The sequence below is a fragment of the Pimephales promelas genome, chromosome 20 (genome assembly GCF_988280905.1).
Source record: "Pimephales promelas chromosome 20, fPimPro1.hap1.1, whole genome shotgun sequence".
Lineage (NCBI taxonomy): Eukaryota > Metazoa > Chordata > Actinopteri > Cypriniformes > Leuciscidae > Pimephales > Pimephales promelas.
This window is the reverse complement of record NC_142788.1, coordinates 11,747,417-11,765,259: the sequence shown is the minus strand read 5'-3', so window position 1 is coordinate 11,765,259 and position 17,843 is coordinate 11,747,417. Positions and strand designations below refer to the sequence as shown.

The following is a 17,843-nucleotide window of genomic DNA, read 5'->3' as shown; positions in this document are numbered from 1 at the left end:
TTGTACTTTTTTTTCTGTGGTTTTACTGCAGTTGCACTTCAATGTACTGCAGTCACATTGTATCTATGCTGCAGTTATACTTCGTTAATACTGCAAATCTACAGTTGTACTTCATTGTACTGCAGTTATACTGCTTTGAACTGCAGTTTTACTGCAGTTGTACTTCATTGTACTGCAGTTATTTTTCGTAAGGGCTGTCAAACGATTAATATGTTTAATCGCGATTAATTGCATTAATGACGTAGTTGACTCACGATTAATCGCACATTTTTATCTATTCTAAATGTCTCTTGATTTCTTTTTCCTCCCATTATTTTTTCTCATTTTAATGCTCTTATCAACATAGAAAAGTGGATCAGCTTGCTTTGTGCAAATGTTTTTTTGTTGAAAACAACATTGCCATATACTGTGTTCAATTTCACACTAAAATTCTCACTTGGAGCAAATAATCTCTCACACAATGTAACACTGTCCATCAATAAAAGCGCGAAAAAAATACTGACGAGGTCCTGATATTGACGAGGGGGTGGAGAATTCGCATGATCTGTGTGTGTGTGTGTGTGTGCTTGGCAATCAAGTGGTGTTTCAGACTGGACGTGCTGCAATGATGATCGCTCAGTTCAACGACAACAAAACACACAGATCGCTTTGGTCTTGTGAATGGAACCGTTTGGCAACTTTTTAGTAAAGTAAACTTTCCATTCAGAATCTTATTGGCATCCATTTTGGCGTCTCGCGCTCGTACTCCACTCAAAACGTAACGTTTACCAACTATTTGGCCGCCTCGCAAGCCCAAACAAGTGTGTGGGCGTGCCTGTTGTTTTGTTTCCGGTCTAGCTAGATCCGCTTGCGCTTTGGTCGACGAAGCAACAAAACATCCTCACGTGGCGCAAGCCATTGAAATGAATGGGTTTCATAGCGCAGCTCCACGCATGAAAAACGACAAAGTTTGCTAGGCCAAAAAGACCGTTAATCGCGCGATAAAAAAATTGATGCTGTTAAAATGGGTTTGCGTTAACGCCGTTAATAACGCGCTAAACTGACAGCCCTAGTTTTTAGTAGCGTTTATGTAAGTTAAGCGTTTATAAGTTTTGTTAAACTACATTTAGGAAGTGTACATTCTTGGAGCGGATCCAATAAAAAGGTTAATATCTGACTCTTTGTATCGACTGACAAAAGTGTAGCCATGTGTAGTAATATTGCAACTCATTGTTATGCATCGTGATATCGAATCATTGACCTGATAATTGTAATCAAATTGAATCGTGAGTCCACTGACGATTCACACCCCCCTAGTGTTTACTGCTGACTTCTAATAGCCCAACGGGTCAGTGAAAGTGTCAAAGCTCTTTTCCTGCTTTTAAAATTGCTGTGTTCTGTCTTGGGTTGTAGATCTGGCTAGTAAGGGCTGGAAGGAGAGCCTGTCCGCCAGCTACAGCAGCTCCACCAGTGGGAACTGGAGCTGGGACGCCAGTGACCAATCGGTGCCCTCCACGCCGTCCCCGCCCCTCTCCAACGATGCCGGCAAGAGCTTCCTGCTTTCCTCCCAGAGTGATGACAACAATGAGGACACCGAAAGTACACACTTCCTGTTTGAGGACCCCATCCCCCGGAAACGAAAGGTAGGGGGTCAGGTCATATGATAAAACAGAGTGGACTTGTGTGGTTTATCAAGCCTTGGTACCAATGTGGAGTTCTGCTTAGTAGGTTTTTGGACAAAGGTGGCGGTGGATTTACCTTCAGTAATGTAAGAGCTCCTTTAAACACATCAGTTTGGCTCTGGCACAACAAGTCTTGTCACCTACGTGATGGAGTGTTTTCGTTCTCTGTTTCATTCCCCCCCTTTTCGTCCCCTCTTCTATTCAGTTTTTTTGTAGTGTGGAATCATTCCAGAACGTGAATGTGGTTTCAATGTCAGGAAGCCATTAGCCTTTCTGCCTGTTCACCTTGTTTTGGTAGAGGCTGAGGATGTGTGTGTGTGTGTGTGTGTGTTTGGGGGGGGTTCCGTTACAGATCCACTTGGTCTTATCCTTTAACAGCGCTACACACATCTCAACACAAGTTGTTCACACAATTCCCGAGTGCACAATCTTGTATACGTGGATCCTGTCATGCCTACAAGCCTCTTTCTGAAGGAAAGGAGAAAAGTGAAACATGTTTACTCAGAGGTTTCTTTCTTTTCTTTTTTCTTTTTTTTATACAGACTATTTCTCAATTCTGATGCAATATGTGCAATTCCAGATATTGGGCGGAGAAACAGGACAGAAAAAAAAAAACTTTTCTTAAGTGATATCAGACATTTTAAAGTACTATGTTTGGTTCAGTTGAGATTAATGTAAGTATCTATGGCTGTCAAGTCTCTTATGTTCATCAAGGCTGCATGTATAAGATAAAAATACAGTAAGTGTAATTTATTCCTGTGATGTCAAAGCTGATTTCTCAACATCATTACTCCAGTCTACAGTGTCACATGATCCTCCAGAAATGCCTTTGTTGTTACTTTTGATTTATTTATTTTAAAGCATCCTTGTGCAGAAACAAAAGTCACATTTACAGCAAGGCACTGCACTGGAATAAATGTTTAAAAACATATTGTTACAAAAAGGCTTCAACTCTCGCTATCAATGTTAAAAGTTTGTAAAATGCTGACCATATCTGCGCAAAGTAATATCCAGTCTTTCAATTCCTGTCAGGACCATGTAACCAGTTTGTAAACCAAGGAACTTTGCAAGATATAACTTGACGTTTATCTACAGTAGATAAACAGGATGATTACAACCCCACACAACTTTACACCTTTTTTAGTTGAGAACACATAATATAATTGAGTTCTGCTGTGAAAAGCCTATGGACTCCCATTCTAACCTTGTACACTACATTGCCAATGGAAATTGTGTCATAACATTAATCTCTTAAAATATCCCAACAACAGCAAATAAGAATACCCTAATAAAAAAGTTTTTGTCATTTTAAAAAAATCCTTAGGGGATTGAAGAAGCCCTTTCTGATTTTGTTGGAAACCCCATTTACCATCCTGTACACAATTAGAAATTTAGTCGAAATGTTGAAGACAGAATTAAAAAAAATAGATAGTAGAGTTGTTTATTTCATGCTGGTGCGCATTACATAATGTTTAATATGGGTTCAGCTGATTTTTGGCTGGAGCGTGACTCTCCTGTGTGTGTGTATGGAGACAGATGGATGTGTCCCGTACTGCTAGTGCTTGTCTTAGGCAACAGCGCTGGCTACCTCTTCTATTATTTCAGCTCCCTGCATACCTATATGTCCTGCTATAGCCAATAAAAACCACTGTGAAAATGAAGGAGACGAGAGAAGAAAAAAAACGTTCTTTGAAGCGAACCGAGCCAAATGCTGAGCAGCTGGGTGAAGTGTAACTCAAGAGGACTGACTGTTCATTCATAAAGACATACACTTCCCAGTCGCTTTCGGTTAATGGTTGTTGCATCCTCTCTGACGAGGCTTCGATGGGAAATGTTTCATAGGCTTTTGTGATCTGTGAAAGGGTTAAAATTATCAGCCTTGAGAACAGCCAAGAGCATTTGTATGTTTTTTTTTTGTGTGTGTGTGTGTGTGTGAGAAAACACACACCCACTCATTGACTCAGTGAACAGGTCCAGACATGTTTCATATTTCAGAGTTAATGTGATAATTTTTCTCACAAATTAAGCTCCTGGTGAGATTAATCTGAGGAAATGATGATAATTATGAATATAATGATAATATAATTTTGGCTCTCTGTTTGTTGTGGAGTGTCATTCTTTCACACCGTTCTGTGTCTGAACTATGGGAATATGATAAGGTGCAACCTTAAATTAATTCCTTAAAAGTTAACCATTTAAAATGAGTAAAACTTACAACAACAAAAAAACATAAACTGAAGTCACCATTATGGTGATCAGTGTTTATTTTAGGTTTGTTTTAAAATGACGGTTTTCTCCTTCAGTGATTCTGCTTGTTAACAACAGGTGTCTTCAATGTTAATTAATCTTTGACGTCTGTCTGTTAGTGAGATATTTTTGTTAATTTTTTTGGGTAAACTTTACTCATTTTTAATGGTTAACTTTTAAGGAATAATTTGATTAATTATTAAACAATTTGTTAAATTTAATTAATAATATTGCTTGTAATCTGTTGCCACAATTCTATAGATTAGATAAAGCTGTGATTTTATTTTTCGTCTGAACCACTTGATGGCACAGATAATTACCGTAGTGCTTTCCTAAACATCCGCTTTTGATCACAGTGCTAATTTGATCTAATATTTCAAGTTTTTACATTTTGTAAATTTAAGTAGCAAACGAGAATCGCTAAAATTATTGAACATGTTTTGAGACAGTGGTCTTGTTAATGATTAAATGACTGGTTTTGTTCAAGGTAATTAAAGGAACAGTTACTAGACTGAACAATAGAACAATAAAAGAACAATAACAGAAGAATATGTAAAAGTATGGTATTTGGGGTAAAATGCACCCCTGCTATTGGGGCAAAAAGGCACAATAATTAACATGATAATAAATATCTAAAAGTTTTTTTAGCATTATTAATTTATTGTTTATAATAATAAATAAGATCAAAATCAATTATTATAAAATTATGTATTTATCAATAAATGTATTTTATACATACAGAAGTGCATAATACTTTTAGAATGTTACAAATGACATCTCATATTTTCATATTCATATTCTCATATTATCATTCATCATACTCATATTTCAAATAAATATTTTGTTGAACTGCCTCTACAGATGCACAACTGACACTTGCTCCACATTTCATGGTGCACTTGGTGCAACTGGGAGAGTGTGCAAAACTTGTCACTTGAAAGCGAAAAGCAGTCACAGGCGTTCAGTAGTTTTGCACCAAAAATATCTCCATAGGTGTGAATCTCCCACACATGACACACGCGTGCCGTCACATGACAGTGCTGTAGTTGTTTTTGACTGCAGCAGAGAAGCCTCCGTGCCTTTGGGGCGGCAGTGGGCTGAAGGGAATTTCATGAGGCGGCTTATGCAATCAGACCTCTGAATCACTGCAGATAGCGGCCAGATCTCCTTTTAAAGATTCACTTACTAATTATTATTAGTAAGGGAATCTTTATTATTTTTTAAAGTAGGTTTATAGCTTTAAGGCAGAACTGTGTTGATGTTCCTTAGGCATTTCTAAGGCATTCAAACTCGTTTTGTAGCCTTGGGTGTGCTGTCTATTTTGGTCTTTTAAAAGCTTTTTAAGAAACATAAGATTCAAGTTTTAAAAATCTCCCATTGATAAAATAGAATACTCAAAAATCGAAATATTACTGAATGATGTCATTGTGAAATTTGCATATAGATTCGTGATTGGCTGCCTTTCAAACTTCCTTAAAACATTAGCAACTTCGGAAACACTGGCATGTCCTTTTATAAAACGTTAATCGTCATGTTTGTTTGTTCCAGAACTCCATGAAGGTGATGTTTAAGTGTCTGTGGAAGAACTGTGAAAAAGTCCTCAGCACCTCCTCAGGGATCCAGCGCCACATCCGCACCGTCCACCTCGGGTAAGCGTCAATCAGACAAATCACGCACGCAATAGATGCACGTGTTTTATTCTGCAGTTTGAACATTTACACAAGCAATTTGTCTGCCCAAACTAGACGTGACTCGACTGCAAGACGTGACAAAGTCAATCAAAAATCACAGCCAATCAGAAGAGCATGTGGGCTGAGTCTCTATGCAAGCGCACTGCACTCACAATGAATTCATGAATATTACATCGATTTAACATTGTTAAAAGGAATAGTTCACTCAGAAATGCAAATTCTGTCATTAATGACTCACCCTCGTGTCGTTCCCAATTGTATCATTTTCGTTCATCTTCAGAACACAAATTAAGATCTTTTTGATGAAATCTGAGAGCGCTCTGTCTCTCCATTGACAGCTACACAAATATTATATTGACGCTTAAAAATGTTCATAAACAGTTCTGGTCACGCTAGTCAAGCTCGCATTAGTGATTCTCAGCTGATACACGTCTACCTATAGAAATACGACGTCTAAGCTCCTTCAGTATTATCAGCAGCGATCGTGTTTCTCAGGAGCTGATTGCCCTCCTCCTTCCCCTGCTCCTCCGAATGGGAATCTGATTCCCCTTGAATCAGAATAAAATCGTGAAGTACTGTTCTCTCTGCAATACATTCATGTTGGTTCTGTTCTGTTTACCCTAAGGGGGGATATTGCTGCATGGATGCGCAGGGAGTTCTTGCCCAGAACAGAACCATACCACCAATCCTAACTGTGTGCTTATTGTCATCCGTACTTGACGATAGTCATCCTGACAGAACTAATGAATTGAGCGGATTAGTCCAAATTTTCTGGAGGGACAATATTGCTTTATATGATGAACAGATTGAATTTAGGCTTTTAATAACATATAAACATTGATCAGTAAACATAAACAGAAGCTCAACCGAACCAGCTTGACCCATGCTGCAAACCTCTCGCTGAAGCTAAAAAGTGCTGCGTAACACCAGAATGAACCTCATTGGCTCTTTCTGAAGATCAAACGTGCTGCGTAACACCAGAATGAACCTCATTGGCTCTTGTTGAAGATCAAACGTGCTGCGTAACACCAGAATGAACCTCATTGGCTCTTGTTGAAGATCAAACGTGCTGCGTAACACCAGAATGAACCTCATTGGCTCTTTCTGAAGCTCAAACGTGCTGCGTAACACCAGAATGAACCTCATTGGCTCTTTCTGAAGCTCAAACGTGCTGCGTAACATGAGAATGAACCTCATTGGTTCTTGTTGAAGATCAAACGTGATGCGTAACACCAGAATGAACCTCATTGGCTCTTTCTGAAGCTCAAACGTGCTGCGTAACATGAGAATGAACCTCATTGGTTCTTGTTGAAGATCAAACGTGATGCGTAACACCAGAATGAACCTCATTGGTTCTTGCTGAAGCTCAAACGTGCTGCGTAACACCAGAATGAACCTCATTGGTTCTTGTTGAAGATCAAACGTGATGCGTAACACCAGAATGAACCTCATTGGTTCTTGTTGAAGATCAAACGTGCTGCGTAACACCAGAATGAACCTCATTGGTTCTTGTTGAAGCTCAAACGTGCTGCGTAACACCAGAATTAACCTCATTGGCTCTTTCTGAAGATCAAACGTGCTGCGTAACACCAGAATGAACCTCATTGGCTCTTTCTGAAGATCAAACGTGCTGCGTAACACCAGAATGAACCTCATTGGCTCTTTCTGAAGATCAAACGTGCTGCGTAACACCAGAATGAACCTCCTTGGTTCTTGTTGAAGCTCAAACGTGCTGCGTAACACCAGAATGAACCTCATTGGCTCTTTCTGAAGATCAAACGTGCTGCGTAACACCAGAATGAACCTCATTGGCTCTTTCTGAAGATCAAACGTGCTGCGTAACACCAGAATGAACCTCATTGGCTCTTTCTGAAGATCAAACGTGCTGCGTAACACCAGAATGAACCTCATTGGCTCTTTCTGAAGATCAAACGTGCTGCGTAACACCAGAATGAACCTCATTGGCTCTTTCTGAAGATCAAACGTGCTGCGTAACACCAGAATGAACCTCATTGGCTCTTGTTGAAGCTCAAACGTGATACGTAACATGAGAATGAACCTAGTAGTAGAAAGTAGTAGTTGTGTAGCTGTCAATGGAGGAACAGAAATCTCTCAGATTTCATCAAAAATATCTTCATTTGGGTCCTTAAGATCAACGAAAGTCTTACAGGTTTGAGACGGCATCAGTAAAAGATGACAGATTTTTTATTTTTGGGTCAACTATTCCTTTAAAAATACATACTGAGTGACTGAAAAAATCTTTGTCATAGAACTCACTTGTTTGTTCAACATTCTTGTTTCCTTTTACTTTCAAGATCTGAGAATTATCCAGTCGCTCTCAGTACAGCTATAAAGGGCACGCAAAATGATATTCGAACTCACATTAAATTCTTTTAACATTAAAAAAAGAGCACAGGCCGCGGTGTTAAAAGTTTTCTTCATAGGACGTATTGGCTTTCTTTTTTAGTAAGTGTAAAGTTAGTAAGTGTAAAGTTAACTTTTAAAGCTTTTGAGGCGGAGATGATGTCCATATGAAGGGCTCAGTCTGTCTGTCAGTCTCTAAGGATGAGGCAGCTCAGGGTAACAGGAGCACCATAACAGGAGGTAGAGAGGCAACCACATTCTGATGGAAGTAGTAAGAGTGTTTTTATAGCCTCTAGTTGCTACCTGACTATCCCGTGTAAATCAAGCCTCGGTTATGATGCTGGCACTGCTGCCCCCTGCCGGCTGCCTGTTGACACACGCGTGCACAAGAGCACCGAGCCTGCAGTCATAAGGAGGCTCGTCCTAAGTTTTAGTGTCGTGTGTTTTCAGACGAAATGGAGATTCTGACTACAGCGACGGAGAGGAGGATTTCTACTACTCTGAAATCGAGGTCAACATGGACTCTCTTTCGGAGGGGCTGTCCAACCTCACGCCCACCTCTCCTACTTCGTCCGGGCCGGCCCCCGTCTTCCCCGTCCTGACTTGTGATGTGTCTCGATCTGAGCCCGCCCGCATGATCCACACCCCACTCAGCCAATCAGCACCGTCGGCGCTGTGTCACATCCGCACTGACCACGCTTACCAGGTAACATCGCTCTTCACTGCGTCTAGACATCTTATTGAACACACACTCGCGTCTATCTGCACTCATTGGAGTGTGTGTGTCATGTAATGGGTTTAAGGTTTAGCGATTAAGTCTTCATGCTCCTTTTGTCAATCTGTATTTACTTTGAGAACATCATATTCCCTCAGATCCCACATTAGATATTAATTAGGGCTGTCAAATGATTAATCGCGATTAATCGCATCCAAAATAAAAGTTTGGGTTTACATAATATATGTGGGTACAGTGTGTATAATTATTTTGAATATAAATACACACATGCATGTATATTTAAGAAAAAATATTATTTAATATAAATAATATATTTAATATAAATAAAATAATATAAATTATATATAAATCTATTTACAGTGTATACATGAAAATATTTCTTAAATATATACAAGCATGTGTGTGCATTTATATATATATATATATATATATAAAATAATTATACACAGTGCACCCACATATAACAAAAACTTTTATTTTGGATGCGATTAATCGCGATTAATCATTTGACAGCCCTAATATTAATACAACTCTAATCTCTCACTATCAGGGTCAGAGTCAACAAAGCTTTATTATTATGACTAAACCTCAAATCAAAAGAAAGAAATACGATATTAGATTTTTTTTTGAAGAAGAAGAAGAAGAATATGAAACCTCATTTTGCATTATTTTCATGACAGTTAATTGGAGTTTAATTATATACTCATTAGGACATGTCTTAAAGGGATAGTTCACCCAAAAATTCTCACCCTAATGTTGTTAAACCCATCATCTTTCTGTTCTTCTTTGAAGTACAAATGAATATATCTTTAATATTTCTGTCCATTCATACCAAACCTTTGACAAAAATACATTCTAAAAATAATCCATAGGAATCAAGTGGTTGAATTCAAGTCTTCTAAAGAGACATGATCACTTTTATGTGATTCTTATTAGATTCTCACTATGGTAACAAATGAATTGATCTGTATTACAAAAAAATACTGGATTAAAGCATTAACAAATACCACCATGATGTATAAATACAATGGCAGTGCATTTATGAGAATTTTGGGAGGAATTCTGCTTAACTGTCGGCAATAATATCAACGCAAATAATCTTAACGGTCTTACCTCATTGAATTTTGTTGGGTTTATTTATCAGTAAGAACCCCTTATTCAATATATATTCTTCCAAGTACACTGTTTTAAGGATGTTTAGACATTTTTACAGGTCTTTGCTGGAAATTCTTTGTCAAACTGAATGAATGACTTTTCTGAAATCTTTCAAAGGGTCAAAGATTTATATATTTGACCTTTGCTCGCGCACCATATTTTGGGCTCTGTTCAATATCAAAGCCAGACTTCTGTGTACACACGTGTCTCTTTAATTGCTGGAGTCTATTTTGCTGATGTATTTATGGGTCAGCAAAGGCCGTGGTTTCAGGACCAGGTTGGATAGGACGAGTACCAGACCGTCTCATTTCTAATGGCTTGTCGTGATCGAGTCTTTGAGGCCGCTCTCCTTGGCTATCGCTGGGTTGTGGTTGTACTTAACAGTGTTTTCTCTTCCTCTTTCCGCTGGCTTTGCTAATACCGCCTCTTACACACACTGTTTTTCAGGCTACAACCCCTGTCAGCATTCCCAGCATGCCCTCTGAACCGCCTCACAGTGAGGATAGGATTAGTGTATCCTGGCAGTCGCCCCCTGTCATATATAACGGTCTACCGGTGAGATGGCTACTTTCTTTCTCTCTCTTTCTTGTTTTCTCACAGTCTCTCTCTCTCAGAGACTCAGTCAACAGCGTTTATCATCTTGGGAAAGACTGAGCTCACTAAACGTTGAAAGGGCAGTGATCCTGTAAGGTTGAGTCTCATTTGTCACTCCCAGTTTGTCTTTCTCTGTCTCTTGGGGTCTTTCAGAAGTTGCACTTGCATGACTTTTGGTTTCCTGTCTCAGATGCTTTTGCAAAACGCAGAAAGTAGCTTCCAAAGTCCTGATACAGGTTGACAACTGCAGAAATCTTAAAAAAACAAACAAAAGAAAAACAGTCGCAGTTTGGATATAAGTCTATGATTGGATCATTATTGCTGTGATTATTATGGTATATATTTGGCAACAGTTCTTCTAACCCTAATTGATGGCGTGTGTTGCTTTTCATTTCTTATAGGAAGACACATCATGGCCATATTCCAGGATGACAATGTCAAGGTTCATCAGGCTCAAACTGTGAAAGAATGGTTGGGAGAATGGCATGAAGAATCATTTTCACACAAGATCTTGACCATAAATGGACTTCTTGATGGAAATATAATCACAACATTTATTTCCATCGAGAGGTGCATTAATTTTAGGTCAAATCTTGGGACTCAATTCATGTGTGAAAATGATTCTTCATGCTCCCTCACATCCATTCTTTCACAGTTTGAGCCTGATGAACCTTGACATTGTCATCCTAGAGTGGCCATGAATCTAAACACTCTAGGCTAGTAGTAAAAAGGAGTAGATGAACAACAACATTTACTTTTATAACCTGGCATTAAATAATTTACTGTTTTAATTGTGTGTGTATGTTAGAGCCCGACCGATAAAGGATTTTGAAGGCTGATACCGATACAAATATTTTTGGATTTTAAAATCCGATATTCCGATATATCGGCCGATATTTTTTTTTTAATATTGTTGGATTTTACACACGTGTAAAAGAAAAGCTAACTTTTCTGCACAAGATACGGTTGATACTTTTTCTCTATGTTTAAATGTTCACTCCTCGCAAGTCGCAAGTATAACTTATATTTTACAATGCAGGGACTGTAACTAGGGATATGTTAGTTATAAATACAGTAATAATTACTTTATTTAGGCAGAAAACGTTCATTGTTGTTTCCAAGCTCATTAATGTTAACGTTAGCGGTCTTCCACTGATGATATTGGCATTAGCTTGCTTTGTGGTTAGCTAGTCTATGAATAGCCATAATTTAGCAATAGATAACATCATACTGCAAATTGTAAAACATACATTTTCAATATAACAGGCCAAGGAGAGATGATTAAAGCGTGTTTCGTCCGTTTTTATTTTTTAAATATTCATTTATCGGCCATTTATACATTTAACTACCGATACCGATATTATGGAAAAAGGCCGGCCGATATATCAGTCTGGCTCTAGTGTATGTATTACTGTTCAAAAGCTTGGGGTCTATTAAAGGGCAGAGCCTGACAAAAGTGTGCAGAGCCCAGTGGAGAGGGGGCGTGCATCTGAGACACGTCTCTCTGTAGGCAAGGGCGTGGTTAGATGGTTCCCTCTGATGTCACCGGCCACCACGACTTCCAATAAAAAAATTCAGCTGCAGTAGCCACTGTTCAACCTGAAGAGGGCAGCACTTAGACGTTTTACACCATATATTGTAGAATTAAAAACACTTCAAACCCAAATGTGAATGCACAGCATTAATAAAGCCCCAGTCTTGCAGATCATTAAAGGGATGGTTCACTTTGAAATTAATTTTTGATATGTTTTAGCTTACCTCAAGGGCATCCAAGATGTAGGTGTCTTTGTTTCCGCAGTATTTTCAATTTTGATATTTTTCGGTCAAACCAGTGTTGTCTGTCAGTCAGATAATGCAGGTTTAGGGGGTCCTCCCTCGGTTCACCTCAAACAGCATGCACTGAGAAGTCCAAATTAAACATGATTTAATGACTGATAAATGTAAGTACGCATTGATGGCCTAAGACACGAAACGAGCGGTTTGTGTGAGAAAACGAACAGTATTTATATCGTTTTTACCTCTTGTAATCACAGCCATGTCCAACTGATCTGACGGCACGGGCGCTTCGGTCTGCGCATGCGCCGGAAGTGATCGTTCGCGCATTTACGTCACTCATTGTTACACAGAGATTTCATAAGTGTTATCCTTCACTGTGAAGATCTAAACATATTTAGATATACAGGAAATCGCAATGGAAGACGATTTCGATATATCTAAATATGTTTAGTGAAAGGTAAAACTTCCAAAATCTCTGTGTAAACAATGAGTGACGTACACGCGCGAGAGATCACTTCCGGCGAAACGTTGGACATGGTTCAGTTTGACATTGGATAACTGATTCAGATCAGTTGGACATGGCTGTGTTTACACAAGGTAAAAACGATATAAATACTGTTCATTTTCTCACACAAACGGCTCGTTTCGTGTCTTAGGCCATCAATGTGTACTTACATTTACGAGTCATTAAATCATGTTTAATTTGGACTTCTCTGTGCATGCTCTTTGAGGTGGACCCCCTAAACCTCCATTATATGACTGACAGACAAGAACGGTTTGACCGAAAAATATCAAAATTGAAAATACTGCGGAAACAAAGACACCTACATCTTGGATGCCCTTGAGGAAAGCTAAAATATATCAAAAATTAATTTCAAAGTGAATTATCCCTTTAAACTTACCCACATTCAAGAGTTTACACAAAAAGAATGCATGAAGCTAGAATAAAACGATTATTTTAAATGGTATCAAAAACATTCGGAAACCTATGACCGGTAGAAGTGTCAGCTGTGACGTAAGCATGTCTTCACTTCTTGTGTTTTTGGTTGTGCTTTTGTGTGGGACAGATCACCCTTTAACGTATAATGCCTTTGCAGGGCCCGATGACTCAAATCCGCACTGTGAGCATCGGAGAGAAGAGACAACCTGTTAACCACACCACTGTCAGCAAAGCACACACCAACAACACCTCCGCTTCCAAAGCCGCCACTGGAACCAGGTAACCCGTCCGCCGGGCTCATGCCTGCATGATGATTTTGGAGCCTTGCATCACAGCTAACCCCAAACTATGTGAACCATTTCCCCAGGAAGCCACGCGGCGAAGCCAAGAAGTGCCGAAAGGTGTACGGCATGGAGAAGAGGGACCTGTGGTGCACAGCGTGCCGTTGGAAAAAGGCCTGCCAGCGCTTCACTGACTGAGCTTTATCATTTAGCCCGCTTCGAAACGTGCTGTTTTATTGCGCATGTTCCACGGACTGAGCACCGAAATCTTGATGAGCCGTCCGAGGCGTGTGGCCTTTTAAACGTCACTCATTCCTCCAGGCCACAAGGGGGTGCTCTTTTCCCACTGCTTCCATAGTGGAACAACGAGACTGCTTTTCAGAATAAAGAACTGATAAAAAGCAAAAAAGAGGAAAATACTTTGGGGGGGGGGGGAGCTTATTGGCTTTTGCTGCAATTGCATATTACGGCAAAAACAAGTTACTTTTTCATAAGTAATCCAGAAATGAAACAATCAGGCATTTTTCCGGAAATTTTAAGTGTGGCAGACTTTATACATAGCAGTTTTTTTAACTGTTAAAAACTCTGTAAGCTACTTTGACTGGGTATTGAGTATTTTTTAACAGTTAACCCTCTTACACTCATTTTCGCTTCAAAATCAAACTGTTTCTGGACTCACCGCTTTATTTTGCCTACAAGCACTTTTAACGGCCATTGAAATCATTTAGTTTTCTATTTCGATAAATCAGTGCAGTTTAGCATTGGAATCGGCGCGTTCACGTACACGGCGAGCGTTTCCGCTAAATAGTCAAGAACTGTTTCGACACACATCGCTAAAGTAATACCTCTAAACAAGAATGAGCCTTACAGAGAGAGACCTCGGTGTACTTCAGCGCGAGCAGCGCGAGTGCAGGAATGTAAAATGGCCTCTCTCTGCGCTTACGCACCGAAACAATTCTGTCCCTCACAGATCAACTGCCTCTTTATAAGCTACGAGGTTTATTCCTGTCAGTCCACAGTATTAATTGAATGGCAGGCACTTTAACCAGATTTAACCATCATCCCAACAGGACATCCCAGGCTAATGTGATCCATAAATCAAGTGTTTCCCACATATTACACAGTCTTTGTGGCAGTTTCTGGCCACATTGTGCTTCCTAAGGAACTATTCGCTTCTCGTTCAGCTTATGGATATTATTCACGTTAAGGAAACGCTTGCTCTGATAGCATGTAGATGTCTTCCACTGTGCTTTCTTTTCATATGGAGGTGATCATGTGACGTCTTCATGTAAACAGACCCTCTCGATAAGCAGCTCTGAGCTGTTACGCTGCCAAAAAGTCTTGTTTTCCATTACTAATATCTAAAACTCTTGAATCAGGATATACTTACTTAAGAATGGAAATTCTTAAGTAAGTTCCTAAGGAAATTCTTATTTATTTATATAAATAAATAAACGAAACGAAGACGAAACGAATGGAAATGACCTGATGTTAAGTCTTAGTTTCTGAAAAATATATCTTGTTTTAAGCTAAAACCCACTTGATGTTTTTTCTGAAAACATGACGATTAAAATACGTTGCTTCTCAAGTAAATATATCTTGATTTAAAGCGATAGTTAATCACTCAGTAAATGATGACATGATTAGACTATTACTTTAAGAACGTTTAGATATTCATACTGGAAAACAAAAATACTGAGTTTGAAAATCCTTTTTTTTTTTTTGCAGTGAAATGAAACACTGATAGTCATTGGACATGTGAATGTGATCTGTATCATTAAAGGGATAGTTCACCCCTAAATTAACATTCAGTCATGGTTTATTGACCCTCATCTCGTTCCAAATCTGTTTTTGTAAAACCTCACATTGGACCCCATTGACTTTCATTGTATGGACGAAATACATTTTTCGAAATACCTTCCCTTGTGTTTCACTGAAGAAAAATGTTTTGGAACGACACATTTTGAGTGAATTATCCCTTGGAGGGTAAGAGTTCACTCAATTTTGGGGTGAATTATTCCCTTGAAAAGAAACTCTAATTATTTGACACATTATTTTCCGCCTTCCATGTTGAAGATTAAAGGAGTAGTTCACTTTAAAAAAAAACTTTGCTGATAATTTACTCACCCCCGTGTCATCCAAGATGTCCATGTCTTTCTTTAGTCGAAAAGAAATGAAGGTTTTTGATGAAAACATTCCAGGATTTTTCTCCATATAATGGACTTCAATGGGAACCAAATGGTTCAAGGTCCAAAGGACAGTTTTGGTGCAAACTGTTCAAAGGGCTTTAAACGATTTCAGGCGATGAACAATGGTCTTATCAATTGAAATGATCACTTATGATCATTGTGACTCTCCTGTTCGAACTTGTTTATCAAAATGAACGAATCTTTTTTCGTGTCATTTGGTTCATTCAACGAACGAAATGAACGAGTTGACTCTGGAAAAGATTCATTCATTTTGATAAATGAGTTCGAACAGGAGAGTCACGAACGCGCATCACAGAACAGAGCAAGGCGAGCATTTGAGCTTATAAAACTTAAACTTAAATGATCGATCGTTTCGCTTGATAAGACCCTTATTCATCGTCTGGAATCGCTTAAAGCCCTTTGAACAGTTTGCACTGAAACTGTCTTTTGGACCTTGAACCGTTTGGTTCCCATTAAAGTCCATTGGAATGTTTTCATCAAAAACCTTCATTTCTTTTCGACTGAAGAAAGAAAGACATGGATATCTTGGATGACATGAGGGTGAGTAAATTATCAGCAAAAGTTTTAGTCTCGTTTGAGCTTTTATCAGACCAAACAAAACTTGGCAATCAAAATGTAGAGTTTCAAAGAAACAACTGGGCAAGTGCCTAACTTATCTTATCAATCAAAGTATATCGTCCAATCACAGCTTAGAGCAGCTTTGTCTTCTCTTTAGTGGTCAGAAAGGAAAGAGCTTTCCTTTCATGATCGTAACCTTCACTAAGTGCCAATGAGAAGAACAAGAGGGAAAAAATGTAATTGCACTAACTTGTACTGCACAAAACGTATATTTTTGATGTACCGTTTTTATACGCAGAAATTGAAGTTTAAAAAAAAAGCGAAACCGCCGTGCTTCTCTTCATCGGGTCAGGGACGGGGTCTTTCCGCTGACCTCGCAGCTATAAGCTTACGTGGCGGTACTTTACGGGCTCGCGGTTCATGACGGCGACATGCGACTGCAGGCCTTCAGCCTCGTTTTTAGGGAACGTCACTGTCTTGATCAATACGAAAAAAATCCCTTCTCATCCCTTTTCTTCATGGGACGTCATGGGACGATTTTAGGCATCAAAAATCAGGCGGTCAGACAGTGACGCGTTAAATACGTTTATAAATTGCAAGGCTTCTTTGCCAAGACTTTGATAATATAATAGTAAAATCATAAAGAGTGAAAATGCCTTTTTTTAAAGTAATGAATATAATATCATTGTATATTTTTGGGGGGAGAAGCATGAATGAATGTAAAAAAAATCTACAAAAATGAAACGCCTATGATCTGAGTTTGTTTTATCTCACACAAACTTCTTTCTGTCTTTTATTTTCTTTCATATAAGTAGTTAGAACCACTCAAGTGTTTTGTTTTTCTTCTTTCCTTTTCATTTTCAGTTGGCGCTTGCATCGACGCGTTTTATACGCGAATGTATGTATTATTGTGAGGCAGGAAGGGCGTTGCTATGTGGATCATTGCGCCTTCCTGCCCTGCACATTCCGATAGATGACCTTGTGTTAGTTCGTCTGAACCTTTATCTGTCTTTTCCCAGTTATTCTAACTTCACTGAATGCCTGTTGCTTCTTCAGCCAGGATATTAAGCTAAACAACCAAGAAAATGTGTAAAAAAAAAAAAAAAAAAACTCCACGTACTCTCTTTGTAACTTACAAAACACGTCAGAGTTCAAAAAGCATCTTTACAATAATCCCGCTATTCAATACAGCTTTAACATAAACATACATCATACGATTGTGTTTAACTGTTGAGGTCTTGTCATTGTGTCAAGCCCTTTCACTTTTTCATTGTTCAATGGATGAGATTTGATGCATGTCTTGTATCATCTTTGTACTATCTTGCTTTATTGGAACCATTATTGTTTTTCAGAAGTTGACAGTGACAGTCGAGTGAATGAACGAGAGGATTTTCTGACGTTGACTTCGTTTGGTTGGTTGGTGATGAGAGTGTGATTTCTTGTGGCTGTAATGTGGAGATTGTAATAAACATGGATTTCAGAAAGATGTTTGAGTGGAATTTGATTTTTTCTTTATTTGCGAAGGCTAAAAATAATCTCTATTAAATGATTCTAGAACGTCTTCACCAATGATTTTTGTAGCATTTCGTTAAAATGTCTTACGCTCTACGCTAACTGAAACTGCATTCAT

General features: G+C 38.8%; 1 protein-coding gene across 2 annotated transcripts in view; it reads left to right on the top strand.

Moving 5' to 3' along the window:
* slc2a4rg (SLC2A4 regulator) overlaps positions 1-17,699 on the top strand; it is a 70,050-nt gene extending 52,351 nt beyond the window's left edge. The window contains exons 4-9 of one of the 2 annotated variants that reach the window (XM_089124098.1): positions 1,393-1,622; positions 5,457-5,557; positions 8,414-8,669; positions 10,302-10,409; positions 13,322-13,443; positions 13,532-17,699. In XM_089124098.1, the coding sequence (XP_088980224.1) occupies positions 1,393-1,622; positions 5,457-5,557; positions 8,414-8,669; positions 10,302-10,409; positions 13,322-13,443; positions 13,532-13,643 (929 nt within the window). In that variant the 3' untranslated portion in view covers positions 13,644-17,699. The remainder of the gene's footprint in view (positions 1-1,392; positions 1,623-5,456; positions 5,558-8,413; positions 8,670-10,301; positions 10,410-13,321; positions 13,444-13,531) is intronic. The other variant, XM_039684596.2, reaches the window with a different exon arrangement.
* Positions 17,700-17,843: the final 144 nt, after the last annotated feature.